This window comes from Meleagris gallopavo, chromosome 23, assembly GCF_905368555.1.
Source record: "Meleagris gallopavo chromosome 23, MGAL_WU_HG_1.1, whole genome shotgun sequence".
Lineage (NCBI taxonomy): Eukaryota > Metazoa > Chordata > Aves > Galliformes > Phasianidae > Meleagris > Meleagris gallopavo.
Genome location: NC_139426.1, coordinates 4,263,543 through 4,281,053, shown reverse-complemented (window position 1 = coordinate 4,281,053; position 17,511 = coordinate 4,263,543). Strand labels below are relative to the sequence as shown.

At 46.2% G+C, this 17,511-nt stretch overlaps 1 protein-coding gene and 1 long non-coding RNA gene across 6 annotated transcripts in view; one reads left to right on the top strand and one right to left on the bottom strand.

Moving 5' to 3' along the window:
• The window catches only part of SPEN (spen family transcriptional repressor), a 56,950-nt gene that overhangs the window by 25,954 nt on the left and 13,485 nt on the right, over positions 1-17,511 (bottom strand). For all 5 annotated transcript variants that reach the window (XM_085242405.1, XM_085242407.1, XM_085242406.1 and 2 more), the window contains exons 2-3: positions 15,108-15,428; positions 11,319-11,795 (exon numbers count right to left, since the gene is read on the bottom strand). In XM_085242405.1, the coding sequence (XP_085098531.1) occupies positions 11,319-11,795; positions 15,108-15,428 (798 nt within the window). The remainder of the gene's footprint in view (positions 1-11,318; positions 11,796-15,107; positions 15,429-17,511) is intronic.
• Positions 8,682-12,019, top strand: LOC146542889 (uncharacterized). The gene is made up of 2 exons (XR_014887903.1): positions 8,682-9,221; positions 9,397-12,019. It is a non-coding gene; the product is annotated as an uncharacterized LOC146542889 (long non-coding RNA).

Here is a 17,511-nt window from a genome sequence, read left to right as displayed (position 1 = left end):
ACAGCTTTGCAACGAGTTCTGCTGCAGCTTTTATCCTGGCCTCACACAAAACAGGGTTTTGATTTTGCTGTTAGCAAAACCGGATGGAAATGGGAGCTGTAAGGAGAGGCTCTTTAAGGAGGCAGACGTGGAGCCTTCCTCTCCCACACACTCTCTGCTACAAGCATAATTTATGAGCCCTTTTAAAACATTAATCCAATTGTCTACAGGGTTTTACAAGCACTCAGGATGCCGGCGTTCTTACTCACAGTATTTATCTCTGCATCTATTTTCTAATAATCACGATAAACCTAACAGCAACCCAGTGCTCTGTCGGTGTCCATGTGGGCTCAGTCCCCACCAGGCACAGAACTGAGCTCTGGGGCTCAGACCACGAAAGTGAGCCCCAGCACGCCTGGCTCTCAGCACACAGATGTTGCTTTTCTCATTTGTAACTGCAAAGATGACGCTCCAGATCCTGGCGCACGCAGCACACCTCTCACTCCCACTGAAATACACCTCGTTTTCCACTAATTGCATTTTGCAGTTCTAACGAATGATGAAGTTATGTGCTATTTATGTATGATAAATGAAAGCTCCCAAGCGAAGCACACAAAGGCAGCCGCTCTCTTTGTTCCCAGCACAGCGGAGATAAAAGCAGGCTCCGAGGCAGCCCATGTGAAAGGATCCCTGCTGCTGAGCTGAATCAAGGGATCCCACAGCCTGCCTTACCCTCCTGCAGTTCTAAAATGTGGGACGGCTGTCATTTCTGAGCACAGATTCGAGAAGTGTGAGTCAGCTGTAGTGCAGTGAGCAGGAAGCAGGGAGGCCTGGGTGCAAAATAAAGCAGAAGTGCTAATGTGTGCTGCAGGCAGCTGAACGTCAGCTTTGGGGACAAAAGGCAACAAAGCCAGCCCTCGTGGCCAGGCTGAGTTAGAAGGCAAGATGCCTAAAATTGTTTGAGGGGGAAACGTATGCAAAATTTCAGCAGGAAAAGGTAAAAATTAGGTGGTTTTTTGTAACAGTTTCCTTCAAAAAAATGTGTAAGCGAAACTGGAAAACGATCCAGAGCTCTTTTAGAGAACTATTCAAAGCCATTTTTTTGTTTCTGCCAGGATGAGCCAGAACCAGGAGCCCTGCCTGGGTCAGCCATGCTTCAACACCCTGCCAGAATCACCTCCCAGCAGCAATGATCTGCTCAGGACAGGGAGCTCTGCCCCACCAACAGGCTGCTCACAGCCCATGGCAGCGACACAGCCCAGGAAATTCACATTTAACACGGAGCAATCTCTGAATGGAAATAGCAGGAACTCTTCAGATCCCAGCTCTGCCACAGGAGATGATCTGCGTGCAGAGAACAAGGCCTGCAAAGCGCCGTGTGCTGATCCAGAAGACACAAATCCTCGTGGTGTTTTTTTATTGTCTATGGGCTCCAGACAGAAGATGAGATTTCTTGGGCTTAACGATGTCAGCTCTGGGAAAACAGCAGCGGAGGAATGGCCAACAGACCCTGGAGTGCAAAAATCATTGTTTGGAAAAGCAGTTCTGGAGACCTGGTTACTGGTGGCCAACACTCTGCAAAAGCTATCATGGTCACCATGAAAAACATGAGGGAACGTGTCACATTCTGACCACACAGCAAAGGAGCTTGCCCTTGGAAATGCCTCATTTTCTGATATAGGTTTATTTTAAGCTGTTATTTCTGCCTTAAAGCACTACACCGAACTAAAAACGTGTTTAACTAGGATTCCTTTCATCCTCAACACGTGCTGAAGTCCCAAACCACCCCAAAGGACGCACGTTATCAACAGCAACTAAAGGCCTCCCACAAAACTCAATAGTCCCTCGCCTTTGTAAATAAGTTGGAACAAGCAGATTACTCAGAGTTATTCAGACTTTGTTTCCTTTTGTGTCAGCATACTCAGAACACTTTTGCTAATGCTAAATTCCACCTGAAAATCTTTTTTAATCGAACATTCTCAGCACTCGCCCACTGTGCACGTGGGGCTCCAGCTGCAAACTGGGAGCAAGGTCACCAACAACCAACCCTCTGCCTCCCTGAAAGCAAGCCAAAGCAGATCCGCACTCTTCGAGCATCCTCAAACAGAGGATGGGAACAGAGCACCGTCAGAGCCTGCCCCGTAGCAAAGCTCAGACACCAGTGAGAGGATCCACATGGCTGTCCTGCTGCATTTATGGGCCTCCATGAGAACCCAGAGCTCTGAGCATCCCTTCCTCACAGCTGTGCACATTCTACCACCACTGACCCACAGCCCTGCAGGTTGTTTGGTGCTCACGACGTATCCTGTGTGACACGAGGCCGTGTCAGCACGCGCGCACAACAGAACCATTTCTCAGCCTGGTGGAAATGAATAGAGGCGTGGGGTTTTCCCCTGCTGCAAGGAGTTACTGAGCCTGAGTAAAAAGCATCAGAAAAGCGAGTCAGACATCCCGAGTTTGTTTGCATTGAGTTAACAAGCCATTACCATGCTCTGCAGACTGCAGGCCTGCAGCTGGGCGGGCTCAGCCCACACACACATACCACAGCGAGCCCAAACCCTCCTTTTCCATTTCATAACAACCTTTTCCATTTTAATATCAACACATGAGCTGCCTGGCATGTGAGGGTGGAGAAAACCAGAGCAGAGCTACACCAAACAGTGCCTCCGTGTCATTACTCTGTGCCTGCAGCCTGCCTCGTGGTACCTCCAGCCTGTGCTGGGAGGCAGTGATTGCACCACACTCCTGGCATCGTGTCAAGCCACTGAAAACTTGCCACCCAGGGAACTTTGGTCTGTGCATGTCACCCTGAGAAGTATTTAACAACACACAGCTATGAGAAAACAATCTACCAAGAGAGGGAAAAAAAAAAAAAAAAAAAGACCTCCTACGTGTTAGCAGAAAACAGTTGTGAAAAATCAGAGCTCAGCAGATACAGAAGTATTTACTGCTCCAAGAAAGGCCATTACAAACTGCAGACAAATGAAATCAGGACGACCTCTTTTAATCAACTTTTTCTGCTTTACCACGCCCAGAAAGGAGACTTAAGCAATCTCCTGCTGGGCTGGAATCCTAAATTGAAAGAAGTAAAATGATGTTTAAAGGCCATGGGAAAGTAGCACAGCCACGACAACCCTGGATGTGTTAGCTAGCCAACTCACACAGGCTGCTGGAAGGGCTTTTTCAGCCTTGGACATTTTTAAGGTACAGTTCCTGTGTTTTTAACCCAAATCAAGTGTCTGGTCATTAGGGTTACAATACCATTTCCAGGATGGCCATATGAACATTTACTCCGCATTAATCCACGTCTGGCTGAGAACGGTGCCCAACGCAGCGCCAGCACCACTCCCTGACCTCATCCCTCTGTCCTCAGCCTCGGCTGTCGGGGTGAACTTTGTACGAGCAAGAAGAAAACAGCTAACCTGGAAAACACACACTGGTTACGGGCCCAGAGCTGCTCGCCGAGGCCAGGAGGCGCAGCCCTGTGCTGGGACGGGGCCACCTGGAGGTGCTGCCCACCCACCTGCTGCACACAGGTCCCCTGGGGACAACGCACTGCGCCGGTGCCAAAACAAAAGTCCTGAGAGGCAGAGGAAAGGCAAAACACTGCATGCACTGAGCCGGGGAGGCTGAAGCCAGAGAGGCCTCGAGGGTGAAGTGCAGAACAGCTCCGTGCCGTCACGTTCCCACGATTCAGCTTCCACCAGTGTGAACCAGAGCTGCTTTCCCTTCCAGATCTGGGAACGTCCCCGTGCTGCTGCGCGCTGCCTGTGATCACAGCTGCTTTTACAGACGTCAGCGGGGCAGGGCTCGCTGCTGCAGCTTGCACAGTCTGCAGGAAAAATCTCTTCTCAACCTTCTGGCCAGAATTACCGCCGGGCTGTTAAAGTAAACAACTTTTGCCAGCTATCTACAGATGATCTAAACGAATCTGTTGCAACCCCACCTGGGAGAGAATGAAATGAGCTGGGTACATCCTCACAGCCCCGCACTGCAGATGGAAAAACAAGGGAAGCGCAGGGCACGGGCTTTGCCCAAGGCTGTGCTGTGATCACCCAGGCAGCAGGCTGAGGCTCAAGGCAGGCCAGAGCTTTCCAAAATGCTGAGAAAGAGATATGAGAAGGTGGTTTCCTGAACAGCGGCTGCAACGCTTTCATGAAGGCACCTACCGAGGACTTTAAGAGAAACCTACCCTGAGTACAACCGGGGTATCAATGTGCCATTCAAAGTGCAGCCATGGTCCCCATTCATTCGCTGGGATTTGGGGCTGTTTGGAAATCGTGGAAATCTCTTATCAACAAACAGAATTGTTCTGTCGATGGGAGCTGCAGTGAAAGCTGAGCCAAGACACACAGCTGATAAACACTGCTGCTTCAGTAAAACCGGGAGCATGCAGAGCTTAATATAGAAATTCCATTTCTGACGGGTAAAGCCGTGCAAGTTTGGTCCTTCTAAAAATGGCCACCATTGTCCCAGGGGTGAGAATGGACAAAGCAACGTTATTGCTCAATCAGAAATAAGGATGTGTACTGAGGGTGGTTTGGAAACAAGTTCTGTTGCCCGACACCTCATCTCGCTTGTTAAAGAAATGCCAACTACATCAAAGGCTGACTGGTCTCCCAGGCTTCTTTATTTTACCCTGTTTTACACCAACCCCAGCAGCTGGAGCAGAGGGTGAGTGCTGTCCTCCTGCACAGGGCTACTGCAAAAGGAAGGCCTGGGAAAACCACGTCGCTCCTGTGATTGCAGGAGGTGCACGACAGAAAAGAGAAAGACGTGTGATGAGTTGTATGCTGAGGATTAATTTGTCGTTTGAAAATGCAAAGAACAGATGGATCTCTTGGCTAGGACTATATTTGGAAATGACTTCACTTGCTGCCCACGTGCAAATAAAAATAAAACTAAAAGTAGAACTTTCAGTGAAATTTCTCATGAATAGAAAACACTTAAGCCACAAGAGTTAAAACAAAACACAGCTCTGGAACAGGTAAAGTGCAACAGTGTAGTATCGTATCATAAGAAAAACGTGTCTTTCTATCTATTAAGCAACCACACAGAGTTATGCCAGACTTAACCATCCACAAACCAAGCGCAGCATCACATGATGGAGCAGCCCTTGAGTTCCTCTCTGAGACATCTCACAATCCCCCACTTCAAATTCTGTCAGCAATATTTGCTGTGATGCAGTGATTAAACGTCAGTGTGGCTGGGAGCCCGGGGACACACACGGCACTTCTCTGTGACCATCCATTAGGAAGCAATCCCGCTCCCCTTCCCCAAAAAGCCCAGCAGTGCCATCCCCCCAACGAGGCCGTGGAGTGAGGGAGGGTGAGGACTTTGATACTTGTGGGAAAAACGCAAAAGTGCAGAAAAATGCAAATGAAAACCATCACCCACGTGAACAGCCTCAGTCTGAGGAATTCCCACAGCTCACTGTCCTGACGGGGAGCAGGAGTTAAGCCTCCCATCCACAGCAAGACACACGACGTTCAGGAAACTACTTTTCTCTGCACGTGGTTTGAAAAAATCAAGGGAAATATTAATATTAAAAAGCAAACTCAACAAAAACTACATCTGAGATCGGCGTGAGATAGCATCTGTGTGGCTCCGCAACCACAAAACGAGCCGCTCCTCACCTCCCTCCTCAGAACAACCAGCCAAGGGCAGACTCACAGCAGCGCACCGGAGCCCAGCAGTGCAGGGCACCTCCTGCCCTCCAACTGGGCTGAACGCCGCCCCGCACGCCTTGGGAAAGTGAGGGGGGACAGAAAATGGGTACGAACCTGACAGCTTCCTTTCTTTGACTATTCATCCTTCACAATCCAGACAACAGGACACGCCAGGCGGTAAACAAACATGTTAGGGTGGGGCTAACTCCCAAGCAGCTGGGTAAGCCTGCCATAATTTAAGGGTTTGAGGTCTTGCAGCACTCTTACCAAACCAGGTGTCGGATGATACAAGGAGGTCAGAGCTGGAGCAGCCACAACAAGCAGGGCACTCTGCAGCTCCCCACGGCCAGGGGATACGGGGCTGCTGGGGCTGGGAATCAACAGGCAGAGAACAAAGCTGCTCTTTCACACGTTATCGCAGGGCGGGCCAGCAACGCCTTCGACTTTTGTACTCTCAAATGGAAGTGTGATGATAAATCATGTGAACGTCCTCTGGATGGGGTGGGTTTGGGCCTCAACCACTGACTCCTGAAGTGTTCCGTGACTTTTTATTAATTTTGCCCAGGTATAAAAACAATGAAGGTTTCTGGGCACTGGGAAAATACAAAGCAGCTGGGGAAGAAACAAGACAGACCTGAAAACCACTTCCCTCTCACAGAAAGGATCCTCCAGAAGGTGCTCTCGCTGCAATCCTCCATTTTTAAGCATCTTCTAGCTAAAATAATCACCAGGAGCTACAAAAAGCAACCGTGCACTGAGCTAAGGACATTTTTCAGAGAGATACTTGGAAGGCTCCACATTTCACTCCTGCAACCAGGAGCACTTGTGCTCGCAGGCAGACAGGCTGCTTGTTTCTAAATCCAGCACGTAGCAGGAAAGAAAAAATAGGCCTCCCTGCTTTTATCACCAGAATCTCACACGAAGGCAGGACGCTCGGAGAAGCCTGATTTCTCCATGCCAGACACACTAAAAGAGTTGGTTTTGTTCTCCTAGCAGTTGAGCACTTAATAAGTGGTACCGTAAGGTTCTGCTTTTTATTAACACGCTATCTGTACAGCACGTTTCCTTGCTCTTCCCTTTAGAAACTCACCTTCTGCTTCCCTTTAAACCAAACATGCAGTCATGCCTTCGGTATTTAAGAAATTATGACTACATCCTGGCCCACGCAAACTGCTTCCCCTTCACACAGCCCTCACTTCTCCCTCACGCTGTGATTTGCCACTCGTAACCACGCCGCGTTCTCCTCTGCAAACTGCATTCCTGGCTGACTGGAAGGATCTCAGAGGCAGATCTAATCGCTCGTTAAGAAGCTTTCGTGCTTAAAACCCTGATGCCATCATTAGTGGTTTCGGCAGCAGCAAAGTCACAGTAAGACTATGCCCGATGCGTGGAAGTTAAGGGCAAACCTAAGTGCATCAGTTACACGGCTAATTCAGTGGCTAAAGATCAAGGGAGGATATTCAATCTTTTTCCAGTAAGGTTTATTTGCCATCAATCCTCACCTGGGTCACCTTAGTTTAAACACGGCATAAACAACTTAGGTTGTTTTTAAGGTTAATGCCAGGGCCTCTCAAGCAGAGTTCTTTAAGGAAGGTACCACAGTGCCTGCACTTGTGCTCCTGGCACAGCCAAAAACGCTCTCCTTGGGGAAAAAAACACATCACTGTATTTGCAAACTCGCCTGTTAAGACATGAAGAGACTCTGTGTCTGTGCTTTAATGGCCGTACGTATGACTGAACACAGACGCCGGCTGGAGCTCTCCTTTGATCATCATAATGACTAGCATTTCTTCAGGAAGCATTTCATACAACCTTCCTTCTTTCCATTCATTCCCCCATGTGAATATTCATTAGAAATTATTAAACTGCTCATTATTCCGGAGGTCTTTATGATGGGAATCCCCTCTCCTACCTTTTGGTGCCTGCCATGCCACGGCTCCATCTGAGCTCCACGGCGGAGCACACAGAGGTGCTGCAGTGCCTCTCACCCCTTCCACTGCCCCTCACATCCCAGGCCTATTTCCCTCAAGACAACAGAACTCGGACCCCCAGCACTGCACAGCCATCACTCTTGGCGTTTTCTGCTTTGTTTTTTTTTTTAGCTTTTCGTTTCCTCTCATTCTCCAGAGCACGGCGGCACAAGGAGGCGGCTTTCTCCATGCCTTAGCCTCGCTGCTGAGAAGGAAGACGGGCAGCTTCAACTTCCCTGACCTCAGCTAATTCTTTCCTTCCCTCAGCCTACTCGAGATGATTAAGCAAAACACTTGGAAGGAAATCAAAGACTTAAAAACGCACTGAGAAGTGACCGTTTTGCTAAGGCACGGCCCCATCCAGCAGCACAAGGCAGCCAGCCCTTCCCCGGGCTGCAGAGCAGGAAATCCGCGCTGCTGCGGTGTGCGTGGGATCGAGAAACTGCAGCGTGGAACTCACAGGGATGGAGCTGCCATGACAACAGCACGGTTTCTGTGCCATGTGGGGTCTTCCCGCTGCTCCCAAAAAGCAGGGAAGGAAAAGTTGGCCTTGCAGACACCTCCAAGCCTTCCTGCTCGGAGCAGGCTGAGGGTCAGGCGCACCCGAGGGCTGGGGTTCTGCTGCCAGCATCCTTGACCTCACAATCATTAAGAAAAGGCTGAGCTGATTGCAAGCCGCCCTCACAGCATTACAAATAAAACTGCACAGGCATGTTCCTATCTAAAGGGAACCTCGGGCTGCTGAGTGCAAACCTGAAGGCACAGTCGCACTGCTCACACGTCCACGTGCTGGAAATCCCGCACGGCTGCTTATCTTCTACATGACTCCTTTGCAGTTCCCATTACAAATCCCCTACATGCATTTCAAGTATCTAAATCTCAACCTAGATGAAATAAAAGCTTTGTTCCTTTTTTTTTTTGAACAATCTGCAAAGCATCTTCCCTCCCATTATGGCCCAGGAAAACCATCTCCATGCCATGGAAACTGTATTTACTCCGCACAGCCCTCAGGAAACCACACCACAAGGAATGCAGCCATGCCTTTCCCTTGCTGCCCTTTTGCTCCTCCTTCCCAGCCCAAAGGAGTGGTGCTGGCACACGCAGTTCCCATGGTGTTTAACACCTGCACTCCTCACAGCCCCACTGTTTGACCACCGTGCTTTCGGGGCGTGGGTGAGCGACCCACCTCTGTGGGCAAACACGGTGACAAAGTGCTCTCCAATACAAACAATCACAGCAGCTCAGCGTCAGAACGGAGCGGAGCAGAATCGAATCACGTCCCATCCTGCTGCCTGCCATGCTCAGGGCTAACTGAAAGCTGAACACACCATTCAAGGCATGCTCCATTCCCTTTCTGGCACGGGGAACCAACAGCCCTGCTCAGAACCTGCTCTGGGGTTTCATCATCATCACAGTGAAGACGTTTCTCCCAGTGCCCAGTGACTTCCAACCAATGAAGACCTAAATATTCTCAGCATGACAGAACGGACCGTTTCCACCTCGCAAGGCACTGATGTATTCACACTGCCAAGCTCAACGTGTGCTGAGAACATGGAAGCCCCACTTCATGACTTCAAGGCCAGGTGGGACTTTGCTTTACAAGGTAAATGCGTGGTTAAATGCTTATCTATCTAGCCTCATGCTTACAGACACGTAAAGCTCCTTTCTGATCCTTCAACATGAAAACTACCTCCAAGATTCTATTACTTGTTCCACTGAATTTGAATTTACTTTATTAGAAAGACAAAAAAAAAACGTTTGTTTCCCTTTCCTTCCAGAGCATCACCTCATTTTCCATTACCAGAACTACAGACTGTCAAGAAAATGAAATGCCCAAAGAGCAGACAGCACTTATCTCCTGATTAAATCTGCAAACCTTGTTCCAGTGGGATGATATCTAAAACTCACACTGTATTTCCCCCAGCCTCAACATCCTAACAGCGGCGTTCTATAAATATTACAAGTTCCTTGGACTCCATTCTATCCTCACTGCGACCAAAGGAGCACCAGAAGAGAGGATTTTTCCTGCTTGTGTTTTTTTGTTTTTTTTTTTAAGCCTTTAATGTAACCAGGACTTTTTCAGCTCATCTCTCATTTGTTGAGACCTCTGAAGACTGAAGGACCTGGATTTCTGCATCCAGGAGGAGAAAACACTATACAAGAGAACTCACTTCTGCTCACACCGCCCATCTAACCCTTCAAGCAAGAAAGACTTTATGAGAATAACTATTAGAGAATTACCACTGGAAAATTCAATTCAAATTAACAACCCATCACTAAATATTTATCGTACTGCTACATGTATTTACTTACTACATATTTCAGTTTTTTTAAAAAAGAACTGGTATGCAAAGGAAATGTTTCCAACTCTGGAAAGCCTTCACCAAATAACACGGAGCAACCACAGGTACAGCAGCAACTTCCTCGTTTCCACACTTAGGGTGGATTTGCTCTCAAAAAGTCACATACGTGAGAGGCATTTCAAGATGAATTTTCCATTTACTTAAAGAAATCCAGTGGCTAGCTCTAGTACTCTTTTTTTTCTTCCCTGTATGTGGTTAGTGAAGCCACAGAAATTACAGAATTACAGAACCAAGGACACGCTCTTATCGATAGGGAAATGCATCTGGATTTTAAAAATTCTTCCAAGTCTACAATTTTTGCTGCAAGGAAACATAGGAAGAAACTGGAAAGGCAATACATTCATCTTTTAAATGTCAGCGGTAAGAGGGAATGAAGAGGAAGCAGGCCAATAATACTCATCATTTCTAAAAATACTATAAAATTCACCCTGTATAAAGTAGCTGGACCTTAAAATAAACTTATGCCCTAATTTAAAACAGGAAAATTATTAACCCGTTCTCCAATCACGTAGAGAGCAGCCCAGCCTGCAGAAAGGCTTTGGCTCTGCACACAGTTTCATCTAGCTAGCACCTCAAGGACCCTGCACGTATCCACCACGGCCAACAGTGAGCACCAACAACAGCACGGACCTCAACTTCGTTTTGCACCAACTCAGCCTCTCTATCTTTCATGTCAGCTTACTTGTACATCAGTGAATAGCTGCCACCAAACACCTTCTGGTTCAGAGGCTTGCGACCCCACACCATGACTCACAAACTGCCATCAGTCTGAAGCACAAAGATAAGGCACCAGGAACACAGAGTTGGCACACTGGCTTGGGAGATGGCACAGTGAGTTGGGTTACGGCGCACTGGGGTTGGGTGATGGCACGTTGGATAGGGTGATGGCATACCAAGCTGGGTGATGCCATGTTGGACTGGGTGATGGCATACCAAGCTGGGTGATGGAACACCAAGTTGGGTGATGGCATGTTGGACTGGGTAATGGAACACCCAGTTGGGTGATGGCACACTAGGCTGGGTGATGGCACACCAAGTTGGGTGATGGCATGTTGGACTGGGTAATGGAACACCCAGTTGGGTGATGGCACGTTGGACTGGGTGATGGCACACCAAGTTGGGTGATGGCATGTTGGGTTGGGTGATGGCACAATGGGTTGAGTTACAACACATTGGGTTGGGTGATGGCACATTGGGTTGGGTGATGGCACGTTTGGTTGGTTGATGGCACGCCAGGTTGGGTGATGGCACGTTGGGCTGGGTGATGGCACGCCAGGTTGAGTTACGGCGCATCGGATTGGGTGACACCGCGTCCACTGCAGCCACAAGAGTCCTACCTGTCACTGCTGGTACTGCTGCTGCTGCTGATGGAGTCGCTGCTGGAAGACCGACTCCTGGAGCCGCTGCCGCTGGGGGAGCGCGTGGGCCTGGAGGCCTGGCTGGCCAGCCGCTGCGGGGACTGGGTCCGGGACTGGGACGAATGCGGCGAGCGGCTCCTGCTGTGCTGGTAATTCCGTTCTGGCCTTCTGCCTCGTACCTCCCGTGTAATATCATCCCTGTAGATATCCCTGTGTACCACACTGGGCAATGTAAACTGTTCCCGGGCCCTAGGTTCGTAACGGGGGTCGTGAGCATCAAAACGGTTTGGACTTCGACTCCGAGAAGTATAATAGAGCCCATGTTGTAAAGTCCGCTCTCGAGGATCTCTATAGTAATCCTGATCGTAATGCCTTGTCCGATCAAATCCTCCCGTCCCCCGTTCATGGTGTCCATAGGCACTATGTTCATAAGCACGCTCCCTGTTATCTGAAGCCCTGCATTTAGGAGGAGGGAAAAATATTTAATCCATCAGCAAGGGGCAAGCACAACTAAAAGCAAATCATGCAAACATTCACTTCAGCACTGAATTTATTTTTGCGACTGCTTCTCTGCTAAAGAGCAATAACCTACCAAGCAAACATTGACAAACTTAAAACATTTTACTTAACTCCAAAGTTATATTCATATACAATAAAGCTGAGCAATCACTTTGTTTTAATTACAGATTGGGCTTTCATGACCAGCATCTTGCCTGCACAGGAAAAAATAAAGCTTTATAGTGCAGAATCCTCATGTAAATTGTTGGTTTGGGTCTGGTTAGTTGTTTTTTTTTTTTTTCATTTTCTTTAAAATTCAGCAAACGCTGAAAAAAACTTCATGGTTTTGAACATCACAATAAACTTTTTTTTTTTTTTTTCCATTTTTTGCTTTAAGAGCTTCAGAAATTTTTCTTGAATTTGGTAATGACTGGAACTCATGTAATTATCCCTCTGCACAAATGACATCACAAATTGGGCTGTAGCCATGAAAGCCTCAGTGCAAAGCATGACCCAGAGGTAAGAAGCTGCTTTCAAAAGGGGTAGTATTACCCAGACAAAGGCCCAGAAAATTAGGGGTTTTCTTCTTGTTGTTGTAAAATATTTCATTCTTTTAGAAGGATTTTTTCTTTTAATTGGAGAGCTACACTCAGTTCTTGTTAAAGCTGCAGACTCTAATTGATAACATCAGAATACTTAAATTGCAAGTATTCATAACATCTAAAAAGATGCAGGCCCTCAAAATACACTAAAAATCTACAGGAAGAGCAGAAGTTAATTTTTCTATAGGTGTTTGTTGAGATTGTTGTTACTGCCATCACAGAATTTGTATCTGTGTAAACAGGCTAGTCTGAAGATCCATTTTGTTTCAGTATTTGAAATATTTTGTACGTCACTTAAGGAAAGCTTCGTGCTCTAAGAATGTTAGTGTGATCTCTCAAACAAAGATACAGTAAAACTAACAGATACAGGAACATTATAAATAGTAGAGCAGTCTAATTTAGACAAGCACCAGCACGGGATGTCTAAATCACCTCTGCAAAATGGCAGATCAAGAACGATTACGTCGAACGCTTAAAAAATACTTGCAAAATTCTAAATACGGCAGGAGAGCCAAAGTTAATTTAAAAATTTAATTATCCAGCTTATGAAGGACATTTCAACCTTTTTCTCAGCCTTCTCAGAATCAATTATTAGTCACTTCAGTCCCCTGAATCCTAATAACCCAATTCTTCCCTGCCCTTCCTCCTCCCCTCCTGCATCATGGGTCTGTCTCCCATTTAAAATGGCAGAATCATTCCAGATATCTTTTATAAACTCAAAATCAGATTTGAATCTTTTTTGATTAGCGTCTCAGGAAGTTTAATTCCTTCTGCAATGAATCACAGGATCCTTCATCCTCTAAATATATTCACCCTCTGTTGTTCAATTATAACTCATTTTCAGAGTTATTTTCAGAGCTAACTCATGTCTTGCCTGCAATTTTTTTCCCTCAAAAATTATATATAAAAAACTCCCTAGCTGATGCAGTAGAAAATTTCATTGATGTGTATACGTGCTTAAAATTCATTCTTGCCTTATCTCTCGCTGGCAACAATAGCATTTCTAAAGACATTTCAGGGTCTAGCACAGAAACATGTCTCTCTTTTCCCCCCTTTTGAAGGACCACGATCAGCATTTTCATAAACGATTGCATTTAGCATCCTACAAAGTGTTAATCAGAGAAAGCTGATTTAATCAGGTAAGAGAAAAAGCAGTGTTTTCTAAAGGGTTACTGCTATAGCTGAGATAAAAGAACAAAGTCCTTCCATGAAAAGGACACAGAAGACAGACAGAGGAGCTAGCAGAGCTGAAAATCTAATGGCTACAGTGCTTTTTTGATTTATCTATTAGTACTAAGTACTACTGGAGTTAGTGGAAAGAGAGGGTTTGACTTGGGTTAGGAGAGGGGCTAATATACACAGGGCAGGACATACCAACCTTTTTCAAGTGTGGAAACACGACCTATATTCCCAATTAAATCTAGGGAGAGAATTGTGAACATAACTTCCCCAATTTTGGCCCCTCTTACAGGGGTAATCCACCTTCTTAATGGGCAAGGGTGTCAAATGATATTTTGGATGAACCAACAAGAAAAAAAAAATCTTATTGACAAGACAAAAAAAAAAATTCCACTGGAAGCAAGTAGTCCCAGACTGAAACCGTAACTCTGAAACCCCCAGACTTCTTTCTTGAGACAGAAGGCACTTAAATAGATCCATTATTTTAATTTCCAGCCCTATGTCTGAATCAAGCAGCTGGTAGTTGACCCAATGCACGAGGGCACTCATCGCTGTTGGCCAGCAGGCATCCTCGAGCCGCCTTGTAACCATCCAGCCCCGTCAGTTTTTGGTTGGTGTATCCACAAACTGATTGTTAGCGCCACGTCCTTAAAACTAAAGTACACTTAATGTGGAGCAACAAAGAGCTTTTAAGAGACTAGATAGTAATCCACTCCCCATGGCTACTGACGTCTTGACTGTATACCATCCAGTAAATTCAAGGCAGTAGTTCTCATCCCAGCATTTAAAAAAAACTATAATTTCCAAAATTTAGTCATGTCCATCAGCACTTTTTTGCCAATACCATCAGAAAGAATAATCCCAATAGCTTGGAAATGATGTAGATCCAAAATGGAAACATCACAAGCTGCCTTCGGTCTTCTCCATCCAAGCGTTATTTCCATGGCTAAGTGTTGTTTGTAGAATCCAAGGGACTGCATCATTAAATTCTACTAGGAAATTTTTGGTGACAATCCAATTAACACATAAACTGCGTATAGTGAGAACTGAGAACTAGGCATCAAGCTTTCACAGAATTTTAGGCTCTAGTATTCCGAAGATACTCCATACAGAACTTCACCACATGTTGTAGTAAGATAACTCCATCTGGCAGTAGGGATACATCCGAATAAGGCCTTAATATTATCCAAGAAATGGAATCGTTACTTCTAGAAAAGAGTAACTCCAATATCGATGCTGGCCAAAGGAAATCTTCCATCTTAAAACCACCTTATTTCAAGTGTAGATATCCAACCAGCTGCAGAAAACATCCTTTATGGATCCACCAGGTACCAGCCACTGGGATAGAAATCACTTCCGTTTCCAACCCAAAATAGGAAGCATAGATAATTCCCAAAATTTTAAATCCATCTGGGGGCCCTATATATGAGTTTGTGTTTCTCACCATATCAAATACAAAATACCTGCCTAGAGAAACCTTGGAACTTACCCATCAAGTCTCCGCTCATAACGTCCTTCCCGTGCATGAAGCGATGGTGGGGGGCCATAAGTGGGCCCCCCCCCACCTCCTCTGAACCCAGAAACCTCTCTACTACGAGATGCTATGGAAACTGTATCATCCAATCCCCGAGCAGCACTGGGAATGGTTCCTGGTTCATTATAATCCGTCCGTAGGTCTCTATCGCCCATTTTGTTGACAGAGTTGTGCGCCTTCTGCGCACTTTTGATGTCCACAAAATCCACAAACGCTGCCACTCCGCCTTCCGACCCCCTCTTAGGGAGTATTTTGACGCTTTCGACACGTCCATATCTGGAAGAAAAGCAAAGCAAAGCAAAAATATTAATGCAAGGAGAAAAAGACCGTATTTAATAACATTACCAAGTGAAAACTCAACGTCAGTTTCAACAATTTGCACGGGAAAACCCATCTCAAAACACATCAGAGGCTGGAGGAGGCGTTTTAAAAAGGGAAACAAACCCCCCTCCTTCACTTAGCCTAACACAAGGTCTCTGTTTGTATAATCACGGAGCAGCAGCAGCCAAAGAAATAGAAAGGTATTTGCAATTAGAGCAGCCCTTCTAATTTTTAATCTGACGAGCAAGACGTAATTAAAGCAAAACTGTGTCACAACAAGTAAAAATAAAGACATCTCAGAAATCTCCTTAAGAAAAAATGACCTTGACACAGCAATTCCGCTACTCTGATCTATATTTAATCCATTCAGCACTAAAGCAAGTCTTCATTCTCATCCCCGCTGCCGATCTGGAGCCCACTTATAGGGAACACCCCACAGGACACGCGTGCTGCCTGCCCCACATAGGGATGAAAACAAGTCCACAAAAAAAAAAACAAAAAACACATTTTTGCACACAAGCAAACAAGGCTTGGAACAAGGCTTTCTAATACTCGCAGACTCATGCCAAAGAGGATAAAATGGAAAGATGAACACAGCAATGTTTCGCAATGGCTGAGAACTGCACATAGCATTCAGACTGCTCCAAGGCAGCCAGTAGGGTCAGCAGAGCAGGTAAGGGCATTTAACTTCAATGTGAATCCGTGACTAAAAGGAACAAAACCTAAATTTTGGAATGTATTGGCAAACCGGGGATAAATGAAGGGGGAAAAAATTCATGAAATATTAGTAAAACGAACAAAGAATTATTGCAAAATTCTTCTATTCCCAAAGGCAGCACGATGCTGAACAGATGTAAGCTGATCTTAGACAAGAAAAGCTGCTTTCAGCTGTGTATGCACAAATAAAAGCCAATACGACTGTCTGTGTGAGGAGCAAACGCTGCCGGAGCCCACATCTGGTTTGTGCATGGCTTCCAGTACACCTTAAGATTTCATCATTGTTACTGGATGACTAATTGGTAAACACGATCTGAAAACCTGCCTCACCGACTGCTGGCTCCTCGTTCCAACCCGGCCCACTGAGCTTTGCATATCATCTGCTTCGGATTTCACTTCCATTTTTCTCTATTTTCTCCCCCTCCAAATACAGCACAGTGGTCATAAAGGAATGTGTGCACAAACAAGAGCATCTTTCAAGTGAATGAAAAAGCTCCTTGTTAGCCATAAAAAGGCAGGGGCGCGTATGGCACGCATTTGTGCCTGGACACTGCCCAGGACTTGGTGCTCATTCCCAGAGGGGTTTTCAAACTGTGACACCAAACTGCAGTGCTGGTTATGCTTTATTCTAATAAGAGCAGCAAGGAGCAAATAATGGCGATGCAGGAAGGAGACCTCCCCAGGTCTGAGCTCCCCTGGAGCTGGGTGAGCTCACTGAATCTCAAGGTGAGGTTTAGAAAGAAATAAAAATAGAGGACATGGGTAATAAGATTTGTACAAGGGAAAAAAAAATGAGCTTAATTGGATGTGGGATGTGCAAAGGGAGAAGCAACAGCAACGGAAGAAGGGAGAAGGAAAACAGGAAAGAGTCTGTTTGAAAAATGAGACCGACTGCCACGAACGAACACGACAAAAATCTGAACAATAACTGGGGACGTTATCTGGTGTCACCGAAGAGCCTTCCGCATGCATTTCAGTGCCAGCTCCCTTCAGACAGAAGAAGAAAGCTGCTGGAGATCTGTAACTCTCCTTTCTGTCAAGCTGCTCTCCCGAACGCCGCCGCTACAGAGCTGACTGGTTCCAACACGCACTGTGCTGCGCTCACTGTTTACACATTCAGTTTCTGGCAACGCAAGGCAGTACTTTGTCTGCAATCTTCAGCACGAAAAAAAACCTTAAATGTCTTAATATTCCTCAAAAAACCTGAAATCCTAATTGACCTTTCTGGCTGCAATCACCAGAGCCTACTTAATATGAAGTGCTGCCTGCCAGTTACATCAGAAAGAAGCTCCGACTGTTCCCACTCACCAGCCTGATAATT